At 35.2% G+C, this 12,784-nt stretch overlaps 1 protein-coding gene across 1 annotated transcript; it reads left to right on the top strand.

Moving 5' to 3' along the window:
• The first annotated feature begins 9,703 nt into the window (after positions 1-9,703).
• On the top strand, positions 9,704-10,415 carry LOC137824600 (uncharacterized). Its single transcript, XM_068630264.1, has 3 exons — positions 9,704-9,991; positions 10,101-10,207; positions 10,313-10,415. The coding sequence occupies exons 1-3, from the start codon at positions 9,704-9,706 to the stop codon at positions 10,413-10,415; spliced, it is 498 nt and encodes a 165-aa protein (XP_068486365.1).
• Positions 10,416-12,784: the final 2,369 nt, after the last annotated feature.

Raw genomic sequence — 12,784 nt, 5'->3', positions numbered from 1 at the left:
CGGGTTAGCGGGTTGAAAAGGTCAGCCCGCCCCGCATTTTTTTACCAGCGGGCCGCGGGCCAGCCCGCACAGCCCGTCCCGCTTTGCAATCCCTATTTACAGTTTTTGTTTGCAGATTTTTATGAATGTAGTCATTTTTCATTATTATGTGGTTATGTTTTTTATTTTTCTGAGGTTTTATGACCATCATGGGGCTTTTTTTTTCGTTTTACCAAAATGGGGTCGTTTTCAAAAAAATTACAAATATGGGCAAGTCGTGCCAACTTGGCACGACTTTATATGCAGAAGTCGTGCCAAGTTGGCATGACTTTGTCACGTCAGCCTGAAGTCATGCCAAGTTGGCACGACTTCTGCCACGTCAACCCCTGAAGTCGTGTCAACTTGGCACGACTTTGTCCAAATCATATATATATATATATATATATATATATATATATTTTAAAATTTTCTTATTTAGATATTAACTAGTAAGTTATGTAATGTTTAAAATTAATTTGATACATAATTTTCTAAGGGTGTTAATAAAAAATATGAAAAACAAAAAAAAAAATGTTCATATTGCAGAACTGAAGGTCACAATAAAAGTAATTGTCCGCACAACCAAACTTGATAATAAAATTCAATTTCAAGTTTGATTATTAATTTTCTCATTTTCTTTACCTAAGTATTTATACCTTCATAAAAAATTTATTTATCAAATTAATTTCAAATATTACATAACTTATAATTTTAATTATAATTAAATAATTATAATATATATTTATTTAAAAACAAAAAAATTAAAAAAATATGATGTGGACAAAGTCGTGCCCACTTGGCACGACTTCAGGTTCACGTGGCAGAAGTCGTGCCAAGTTGACACGACTTCAGGCTGACGTGGCAAAGTCGAGCCGACTTGGCACAATTTCTACATATGAAGTCGTGCCAAGTTGACACGACTTGCCCCATAATTATATTTTTTTGACAACGACCCCATTTTGGTAAAAAAAAAATAGCTCATAAAACCTTTTTCTGAATGTATTTATTTTTCTTTATTATTATGTGTTTATTGATTTTACAGTTTTTATTATTATGTTTAGTGTGTAGTTTTTTATTTTATGATTTTACTGTTTTTATTTTTTATATTATTAGGTGTTTAATTTTTTATTATTATTACGTCTTTTTATGTTATGTGTTGTTTTTAGGTGTTTATTATTTTTAATTTTAATAATTGTTGTTTACAGTTTTTTTTAGGTATTTACTGTTTTGTTTAATTTTTATGTATTTATCATTTTTAATTTTTATAAATGTATTTAAAATTTTGTATGTGTTTATTGTTTTTAAATTTTAAAAATTTATTTATATTTTCTTCTTCTTATTTTTTTACTGTTTTTATTTTTTTTATTATTTTGTGTTTACTGTTTAGTTTTTTTTATTTTTATTGTTTTTAATTTTATAAATATATAAATATATATATATATATATATATTATGTCTTTATTGTTTTTATTTTTTTTATTAACAAGATACTGTTTAATTTTTTTTATATGTTAAAACCACAAATATGTTATTGGCGATGTAGGTTTTATGTTAAAACCACAAATATTAACACCTTATCATGAGGTTAGATACCACTTGAAAGAGTATTCTCGAAGAGGACCATAGGATTCAAGAGAATTGTTTAATCATCGTCATTCGTCGCTTAGAAATGTAATTGAAAGGACATTTGGTGTCATGAAAAAACATTTCCCAATTATAGCTAGTGGGACCGAGCCACATTACGATTTGCATACCATGACAAATATTATTTTAGCTTGTTGTATTTTGCATAACTTTCTTCGCGAAGTGGACAATGATGACTCTTTAATAGAAGAAGTGGATCGTGAATTGTTGCAACAAGATATACAAGTTTCAGCTTCTCAAGTCCGTGACGATGATTATAGACTAGGTTCACACATTAGGTACACTATAGCAAATGAAATGTGGCAAGATTATGTAAACAATTGATACTGTACTAAATGTTGTTTTATATTATGCTTACTATATTTGGTCCTAACTTTCATAATGATTGTTTAGATGGATCGTAGTAAAAGTGTTCAGCTAAGTTCATCCATTGGGTTCACACAAACAACAAAGTGGACCACGGATATGGATTTTATCCTGCTTAATGCCATGGTGGACGAGGCACGACGAGGGTCGAGAATCGATGGCAGTTGGACGACTCAGGGATATAAAACATTGTACTTGCATTACACGAGGCCGGACTCCCTGCCATTACGAAAAATAATGTAAAGAACCGACAAAAATGTTTGAAGGACAGGTGGCGGGAGGTCCACGACCTATTTAGTGGTCTTAGTGGTTTTGGTAGGAACCAAGCCACAAAATGTTTTGAGGCCAAGGACGAAGTTTGGGAAAACTTGATTCAGGTAAAGTAATTAAAGATGACAATATTCAATAATTAAAGATGACAATATCCCATAATTTGTTATTATAACAACACCTGACTTTTTGTAGGCGAAACCATCTGCTGATAAGTGGCGTGCCAAATCCATTCGGCACTACAATCTTATGGAGGAGTTGTGGTCAAACGACAGGGCCACTGGAAGTGGTCAAAGGACAACCCGATTGGCATCTAGACAGGTGCACATGGAAAATTTAAGTGTGGACCTAGGCGATCATAACATGGACTACATACCTGAGCCGCCAGAGTTTAATGTTGCAGACCACGAACTTCCATGCTCACCTGTAGCGCATGTTCAATCAACAGAAAGTCCAAGTAATACTCCATATGCGCCCTCTCAACTATCCGGTGGGACATCGTCATCTAGGGGATCAAAGAGAAAAGGCCCCATGGTGGATGTAATTGAGAATCAGTTCAATATGTTGAATACGAACCTGCAAAATTGTGTCGCTTCCATGAACCGTGGTAACGATGTCATTGATGAGGTATTAGCCATTTCTCGTGTACAAGCCACTTCATCACAAGAAATCGCTGCGGAAATCAAACGACGGAATGACTATTATGGTGAACACGTACAAAATGATCGTTGTAAGAGTTCATATCAATACTCGCCTTCAGATATTTGGTCCATGCTAATTGATCTAAATATTCAAGATGAAGCAGTCATGGACCAATGCTATGACTTTCTATGTGAAAATCCAGCTATTGCAATGCGAGTATTTGGTATGCCGAAAGAGCGAAGAATGGCAAAATTGTTTAACATCATGACTCGGCGTTAATAAATTATGTTTAATTATATTTTTATGTTCTTCAATTTGTAATTTAATTGCATCTACTTTTAATTTAAGACAAACATTGTACTTCTTATATTATTATTGTTGAACTGTTTTTCATTTGAAATTTATGTGTGAGGATATTTTCTAATATACTATTATTTTGTCATTGTTTCGTAACATTTTCATCATAGGTTTGAATTTCTTTATCGATGGCATCTTCATCTACGAATAGGCAAAAAATGCCCAAGGGTAAGGGTAAAAGCGAAAGAAATGATGATGAAGTTCCTATGATCCCATTACAAAGGAGGGAGGGTGTTTTAGATTATTCCCGGTATTTCCAAACGAAATGTTAGATGGTTGCATTTGAGGAAAATTTTCATGGAAGACTAGTCATACCTCCAAAAGTCTTAGATTTCCCATTTTTTGCCACATCTGGTTTTTCAGTTTCAAGAATATTTGAACTTCCAAGGATTGCAAAACTTTCTTAGTATAAGACTACCATATTATGAGGATATGGTTAGGGTTTCTTATTCAAATCTCCATCTAACGACACAGGGTTACCTTGCTACTCAGATTGGCACCCACAAGATTATAATTAGACATAGGGATTGGATGAACGTGGCGAATCTGAAATATGATGGTCTCTTGTTAACCCCTGATACCATCCCCAAGGACATACATTTTGATCGTCAACAAGCCCTATTAACCATGACAAGAGAAGAGGTGCACGACCAAAATATAAGAAACGTAGGTAGTTTAACTATGAATGATAGACTACTTCATTACACATGGGTGCACATGTTGTGTCCTCGGGGGAGCAACTTCTCGCAGTTGGTTCATGAAGATGTTTTCATGTTATGGTGCATAAAAAGTAATGTGATGATTAATTGGCCTCATTATATCATGCAACATATGATAAAATGTTGTGACAATGATATGCCTCTTCCATATGATACACCTCATGTTGCTATATAGCATGAACTTGATGAGAGAGTCATCAATCACGTTAGGGTGGAATAATTTCTTCGGGAAAAAAACCATGAAGAAAATGAATATCTTTGACGTCAATGGTGTGTGGCAACTTTGAAGGCCTGACGATGAACATGAACAAGAACACGAAGACATTCCACTGCCTCATGTTGCAGGCGGTCATCCTCAACCCGAGATCCCCCATGATTCGGGAATGTTAACATAAATTTGGTGGGGAATTCAAAATATGCAGGAAAATATCAACACTATCCACACATGTTTGGACCGAATCGAAGATACACTTCACTAGCCTAAACTCAATAAAGAACATTAATTGTATTTTTATTGTGTTATTATTATTTTTTATGTTGAACTTATTTTGATTGTCAGTTAAATTTAATGTGTTATTGGACATTATTATGTTTGTAACTTTTTTAAAATTTTCATGACACATCATTTAGGATTCTAATTTAATGACTTCATTTATTTATTTTAATCACCGACTATTTCATGTTAATCTAATGTTTATTAATGATAAGCGAAAGTTGTTATTTTTTTTTTCATGTTGGTAGTTAATATTTCATAATATTTATAAAAATATATGAATTTTATCATGATACTATGTTTAAATTGTACATTATTTTTAAAATATATAATTATTCAAAATATTAACAGTATTATTTATTTTAGTACTATTATAATTATTAATATAATTATATACATACAATACACAAATTTAAATATTACATAAATTTATTTAATAATTTCAAATATTTTTAATTATACTATTAATAACAACATATAATTATAAATAATAAAAATAATAAAATAAAATGATAATATCAACAAAATATATATAATTATATAAAATAACAAATGTATATAACAATAAAAATTACCATAAATTTTAATATATTTAATAATTTAATTTGAATTTAACACAAAATTATCTTTTATTAAAAAATAAGAATAATTATAAATATTATATATTGCAAAAAAACAATTAACTCAAACTTACAAAAAAAAATATCATAATTCATTATTAAAATATTTTTTAATGACAAGGATAAATTTGTAAATTTACATTTTACACCTTTAAAATAATTTCTAAAATTATCTCCTAACTATCACATCACTCACAAACTTCAATAAACCATCCTCACAAATCCACTCTATCATCCCTTAATCCAAACAACCTCACACATCCTCTCTAATCCCCTCCCTCCCCTCCCCACAAATCCCCACCTCAATCCAAACAAACCCTTAGAGAGCTTCAGAATGGATAAATGTTCAACATCTCCTGTTCCAATACAAAAAGGAGACAAATTTAGTCTCATGCAATGTCCAAAGAATGATTTGGAACGGAAACAGATGGAGAATATACCTTATGCATCTATTGTTGGGAGTTTAATGTATGATCAAACTTGTACACGACCAGATATTAGTTTTGCAATTGGTATGCTTGTAAGATACTAGAGTAATCCAGGATTGGATCATTGGAAAGCTGCAAAGAAAGTTTTAAGATACTTGCAAGGAACGAAGGATCACATGCTTACTTATAAAAGATCTAATCATCTTGAGGTGATTGGATATACGGATTCAGATTTTTGCTGGCTGCGTGGATACACGAAAGTCTACATTTGGTTATGTGTATCTCTTAGCCAGAGGAGCGATTTCATGGAAAAGTGCAAAGCAGACAGTCATTGTTGCATCCACCATGGAGGCTGAATTTGTGGCATGCTTTGAGGCCATAGTTCAGGCTAATTGGTTGCGGAATTTTGTTTCAGGACTTGAAATTGTTGACAGTATTGTCAAGCCGCTGAGAATTTATTGTGATAACTCCGCAACCGTCTTCTTTTCTAAAAACGACAAATGTTCCAAAGGTGCTAAACATATGGAATTGAAATACCTTGCCGTTAAAGAAGAAGGTCAGAAACATAGAGTGTCAATAAAACATATTAGCACTGATCTTATGATTGTTGACCCTTTAATAAAAGGGTTACCTCCCAAAACATTTATTGGTCATGTTGTAAATATCGGCATTATGTCTACTAGTGAATGATGAATGTTGTTATTAATGTTTATTTGACACTCTAAGCTCATTGAATAAATAAAGTTTCTGAAATTTATGTTTTCTACTTTATGTATATGCATATAAATTATGTTGTGGAAAACAAATTATGTTGTTATTGATGAAAATTACATTATGTTTGAATCTATTATGGATTTCTCATTATAAAGTCATATTAAGGAGAAAGGATGATATAGTAGTACATGGAAGGAAATGTGTTGATTGAAATGACGTGTAACTGCCATGACTCTTATTATTTCTATATCCTTGATTTTGATTAATGATAGAACCAATTTATGTAAGGCCTTTTAAATGCGCATTTATGTAATTATTAAATCATGAAAGTATTATAACTCATATGAGTCAAGTGGGAGAATGTAAGAAATTATGTAAATTAATTTCTATAAAGTGACTCACACGACTAAGGGTTTGGGCTTTGGGCCCGAATATGATTTAATAATAATAATAGAATTAAAGGGCTTATTGGTTAATGTGAGAAATTTATATCTGATGATATACCTAATGAAAACCTACATCTGATGGGGATTGGGAACTAAAGGCTATAGGGTTCTGTCTCTGCAAATAATAGTTGTCTCACTGTTAACCATCACGAAAGTGTGTGACAAGAACGAAATTGCTAAGAGATAGATTGGGACAAAGGTGATAAAGTAACTGCTCAAGTAGATCACTCATGGATTCAAGGTAAGTGTTTATTCCTTCTTGAATGTATGATTGTGTGAGAATCATGATATGATAAGATCTGTATGTGAACATTATTGTATGCGTTCATAATCATGTTTAATCATGTCTTAACTTACATGCATCACTATATTGCATATAAGATTGGTAAAACAAAACACTATTCTTCCAATAAAGTACTCAAGGAGTACCACATTGTCATTTCTTATATTTTTCACTTTGTTCAGCTTAACAAAATTTCCCGTCTCAAACAAAATATTTAGTTTTGTGAGGAGAAATTATCATAATGTAAGGTTGATGATCCATATGTTCTTATTGGTTTTTTCTTAACTTTGTCATGAGCCTTAGAATGGTGAGTTGAAAGTACCAATTCCTGATTTCAGCAGGATATCACACCATACTTACGTGTAAGTTTAAGTATTTAATTTTCTTTTAAATTATTTTATGCATTAATTTAATTGGACTTTTATAAAAAAGAAGTGGTGCGTGCTGGGCATGGGGCGGCCCATTCTGAAGGTCGTGTTTGGGAGTCTTTGGTGGTGGACAGGGGTGCAGGTAGCAGTGCTAATGTGGCTCATTTCGCACCTGTTGCGGTTATGTGCGCAAAGCCCAGCCCATTGCTGGTCTACCCACTTGGTTCGGTATTGGAGAGGCTAGGGTTGGCCCAACTCGATGGTGTGTGGTTGGTGGATTCGGTGGAGGGTTGAGGCGCTGGCTGCAGCGGCAACGTCGCGCGCTCCGTTTCCGACGTGGACATGAATGACAAGCATCCATTGCAAGCCGGTGATGATTCAGGTGCAATGGTCATGAGCGCCGGCCACTGCCTTGTGTCTCCACACGGCTCGGTGGAGGAGAGGCTCTCTTGGCCTGGACCGGTTAGTGTCACGGAATGACGGGGTGCCGTGAACGAAGTGGAACAGTCCGGTTTGGTAGTGTTTGGTCGTCACTCTCCACAGATGATTCACACCAAGGTAGCCACGGTGAGGGACCAATTGTTGTCCATGGGGGGTTCTGCGGTGAGCGTGAAGAATGGTAATCCATCCTTGGAGACTGCGGAGATGGATTCGAGTATGTCAGACGTAAGATAGCGCGGCGAATACGATTGTGGAGGATTTACTGGTTTTGGGGAATTCATTTCCTTTGAAGGCCAACTGTCTTCATGGTAGAGGGCATAATAGGATGAGGTGTTTGGGTGGTGTTTGACTGCAACTTGCTTCCTTAACACAAGTGTAACGTTAGAACCCTTCATTAATATTAATAATTTTAAATTTTAATAGTACAGTTAAAAATTGCAATAGACTTTTTTTTGGATGAAGAATGAGAACTTTGAGGCAGGGAAACTTTGAAATTTGGGTAAGGAGATGGGGTTTATATTTGATGGGGAGGAAGAAGTGGTTATTGAATGTATTGAGAATTTGGAGGTAAGGGATCAAAGAGTATTTAATGATGAAAATAATTAGTATTAATATTAGGGGTTTGGGAATAAGTGTTAAACGTCCGTATTTAAAGGATATTACTTGGAAAGAGCAGATTGGTATGATTTAGGGTTTAAGGTTTTTGAGGAAGTGTTAAACGTCAGTATTTAAAGGATATTATCTAGAAAGAGCAGGTTGGTATGATGTGCATTCACGAAACTAAAAGCAAGAATTTGGAGTTGTTTTTTATTTCTTCTTTATGGGGAACTAATGAAGTTGGGTGGGTGGAAAACGAGGAACACCAAAGTGCATGGGGATCTTGTAACTATGTGGCGATGTAGTAGTTTTGAATTGACCAGTTTTACTAATGGGACAAATTATAGGATCATCGAATGTATGTGGAAGGAGGGGGGAAGAAAACCAATTACAGTGGTAAATGTGTACGAATTTGGAACTTTACGCGATAAGACAAAGGTGTGGCAAGAAATTGTGGATGTCATGGTTAATCAAGTTTTGAAACCATGGTGTGTTTTTGATGGATTTTAACACAATTCGTTCAAATGAGGAAAGAATAAAAGTAGGTACTCAAACAAATTATGGATCTGAAATCACAGTTTACTTCATTCATATGACAGGCAGGGTTATTAAATATACCCATGGTCGGTAGGAAATTTACGTGGTACAAGCCGAATGCAACGAGCAAAAGGAGAATGGATAGAATTATGGTTTCAAGAGAATTGTTGGATTGTTGGTCGGAGTCTAAACAACAGGTGTTGGGGACGTGTTAGATTATTGTATGTTGATTCTGAAGAACATGGTTGTTGATTGAGGTCCAAAGCCTTTTAGAACACTAGATGTCTGGTAACAAGAAGCAAGTTTTAAGGACTTTGTCAGGTCAAAATGGAAGAGTTGAGATATCCAGCTCTGGGATGATCGTTCTCAAGGAAAAGTTGAAAAGGCTCAAAGTAGAGATAACAATTGGAATAAAAAGGTGTTTGGTAATGTGAATCATGAAGTGGAGGAGTTGAGTAAGAGAGTGCAAGAGTTAGATGACAAGGATGATGAGAGTGGGTTGAGTGAAGGTGGAAGGTCAGAGAGGAAAACCCTATTGGCTAATCTTAACAAGAGTAGGCTTAAACAAAATGATATAGCATTTCAAAAGGCAAAGTTTAAATGGGTGAAGCAGGACGATTTGAACACGAAATATTTTTATGCAGTGACTAGATGGAGAAGAATTAAGAATGGTAGGGAATGGACTGCTAGAAAATGATGTTTGGGTGGAGGAACCGACAACGGCAAAAAAGAATATTAAGGACTTCTTTGAGGCTAGATTCATGGAAGGGGAAAACATTCAAGTTAGATTAGACAATATTCCCTTTAATTGCATTTCGGAGGAGGGTAATGTTAATATTTCAAGGGCGTTCTCTGAAGAGAAGATTAAGGATGCGATTTGGGACTGTGAAGGTTTGAAAAGCCCAGAACCTGATGGGTACAATTTTGAGTTTATAAAGTTTACTTGGGACATTGTAAAGGCAGATTTTGTGAGGGCTATTCAGAATTTTGAGAATTCTGAAGTTTGGCCTATGGGTCTTAATGTGTCCTTCATTGCCCTCATCCCAAAGGTAAATAATCCTTCAAACTTAAATGAGTTTAGACCGATTTCTTTGATTGGGTGTATTTATAAAATTGTATCCAAGTTGCCATAAAAAAAGACTTAAAAGAGTGCGACAGGGGGTTATTGACGTTAGACAAGTTGTTGTTTTAGAAGGAAGGGGCCTCTTTGACAGTGTGTTGATAACAAATGAGATCTTGGAGGAAGCGAAAAGGAAGAAATCCTCGTGTTTATTCCTAAAGGTTGACTATGAAAAATTTTATGACTCGGTGCGTTGGGATTTTCTTTACTATATGTAATACAGACTTAGGTTTGGGGGTAAATGGATTAGATGGGTGAACGCATATCTTGAGTTAGTGTCTGTCTCCATCCTTGTGAATGGGAGTCCAACAAAGGAATCCAAACTTGGGAAGGGTCTTAGACAAGGTGACTGATGTGAGTTGATTTTAGATGGTTCCATTTTAGACGTGACACTTATGATTGAGATTTTAACAAGTATATAATGAGACCTAGGGAAGATCCCTACTGGACACAAATTTAATCAAGTGGTTAAGTAAGTGTGAAGGTTCACTTCCAAAGGCAAAGAGGAAAAATCAAGATAAGGTGATACTGATGATGCATTGCGGAAATTGAAAGACATGAAAGGAAACAACTAAGATGGTCATAGCCGAATGCTAAATGAAATAACAACACAAGAACACAAAGGAAAACTGAATTATAACAAGTATAGGAACACAAAATAAAGTGTCGTAAATGGAAATGAAAGAAAATGATGGAAGAAGAAAGCTTATGGTGTGGGTTGAGAATGGACACGCCACTTTGAGTATGGTTGCCTTCAAGATGAGTGTAGAGGGCCGCCACTTGAGAGCTCTCAAACTCACTCAAGATAAGATCTATTGCTAGAGCAAACAATCCTCACACAAATTGTGCAGAGTTTTCTTTCTTATATAAAATTCAACATGAAAATACAAGGAGGAAGATACCCTATTTATAGAAGATGGTGCCTTGGAAAACAAGAAGCAAGGGTAGGATGAGAAACCTAAAAGTGGGGCGGCCTTAAGCATTGACTAAGGTCAATGCCACACCCTATGCCACTTCTTCTAGAAACTTGGTCAAAAACAAACTAAAGTGATAAGCACACCTCCCCTATTATGCTAAAGGAAACTTATTCTATTGAAATTACAAATAAAGACATGCTCAGCCCCCAAGGCCTATACTCTACTCCTTGTGATCCTCTAGGGCAGGATAGGTGTTAAGGCATTGGCTAGAGAAGAATCTTGACCTAGCCATGTGTCTTGAGTCATACTCCTAGTCATCATCTAGGAAGGTTGAGCTTGGTTAGTGGGCGCACTCTCTTCTATGTCCTCATCATGTTCTCTGGGTGGGAGAGAATTCGTCCACAAATTTGGAAGACCTGCAGAGAAAGGAGTCAGATTGCTAACATCGAAAGAATTACTTCCTATATATGTTTCAGGTAGATCTAACTCATAAGCATAGCCATTGATCCTTTTAATGACTTGGAAAGGGCCATCACCACGTGGTAGAAGTTTGGACTTCCTTTGAGTAGGAAAGTGATCATTTCTCAAGTGAAATCAAACCTAGTCCCCTTGTTTAAAGATCAATGCCTTGCGCCCTCTATTGGCATGCTGAACATACTTGTGTACCTTCATTTCAATTTGAAGCTTGATGTGATGGTGTAAGTTTTTAATAAAGGAAGTTTTTCCAAAACCATCATTGCACAACACCTCATCAAGTATAAGAATAGGAAGTAGGTCAAAGGGTGTGAGGGGATTGAACCCGTACACTACCTCAAAAGGGGTGTGAGAAGTAGTAGAATTAACTACCTGATTATAGGCAAACTCAATGTGAGGAATCAAGTTTTCCCACACCCTTGAGTTCACGAAAATAAGGCATCTCAACATTTGAGTCAAAGTCCTATTGATCACTTCTGTTTGACAATCAATTTGGGGGTGACAAGTAGTAGAAAACAAGAGTTTAGTGTCAAGTTTTTCCCACAATGTCCTCCAGATGTGACTTAAGAACTTAGAGTCTCTCTTAGATATTATACTTCTAAGAAGCCCATGCAATCTAACAACTTCCTTGAAGAAGAGATTTGCAATATAACAAGAATCATCTACTTTGTGACATGGTATAAAATGAGCCATTTTTTAAAAGCGATCAACCACCACAAAGATAAAATCCATACCCTTAGATTTTTTGGGAAGACCTAAAATGAAATCCTTAAAGATGTTTACCTAAGACATGTCCGGGATGGGAATTGGGGTATATAAGTCATGGGGTTGCACCTTAGACTTAGCCTTCCTACATGTTATGCATTTATCAAAGAAGCTATGTATGGATTTGCGCATGTGAGGCCAAAAGAAATGCTCATGTAATATATCTAAGGTTTTAGCTACCCCAAAATGTCCCATAAGACCACCCTCATGTTCCTCTCTAACAAGAGATTGTCTCAAAGACCCTTGAGGGGCACAAAGTCTTTTCCCTTTAAAGAGAAAACCATCATCTAGGAAAACGTCTGTTTGTCCTCCCTTTGAGAACTATTGATAGATGTGAGAAAAATCAAGGTCATCTTTGTAGATTTCCTTTATGTGATCAAAGCCTAAGTATTTAGTATCCAAAACATTTAGCAAGGTGTGCCTTCTTGCAAGAGCATCCACAACCACATTATCTTTTCCTTGCTTATGTTTGATCACATAAGGAAATTGTTCAATGAATTCTACCCATTTGGCATGTCTCTTGTTAAGCTTGCTTTGGCCTTTCAAATATTTAAGGGATTCATGAT

This window comes from Phaseolus vulgaris, chromosome 8, assembly GCF_000499845.2.
Source record: "Phaseolus vulgaris cultivar G19833 chromosome 8, P. vulgaris v2.0, whole genome shotgun sequence".
Lineage (NCBI taxonomy): Eukaryota > Viridiplantae > Streptophyta > Magnoliopsida > Fabales > Fabaceae > Phaseolus > Phaseolus vulgaris.
This window is presented reverse-complemented; position numbering and strand designations above follow the sequence as displayed.

Bases quoted from the DNA above. Each gene is read 5' to 3' on its own strand.
- LOC137824600 (XM_068630264.1), top strand. From the start codon at position 9,704: ATGGAAGGGGAAAACATTCAAGTTAGATTAGACAATATTCCCTTTAAT. The intron at 9,992-10,100 runs GTAAATAATCCT...AGAGTGCGACAG, and splicing joins TCATTGCCCTCATCCCAAAG to GGGGTTATTGACGTTAGACA. The intron at 10,208-10,312 runs GTGTTTATTCCT...TAAATGGATTAG, and splicing joins GCGAAAAGGAAGAAATCCTC to ATGGGTGAACGCATATCTTG.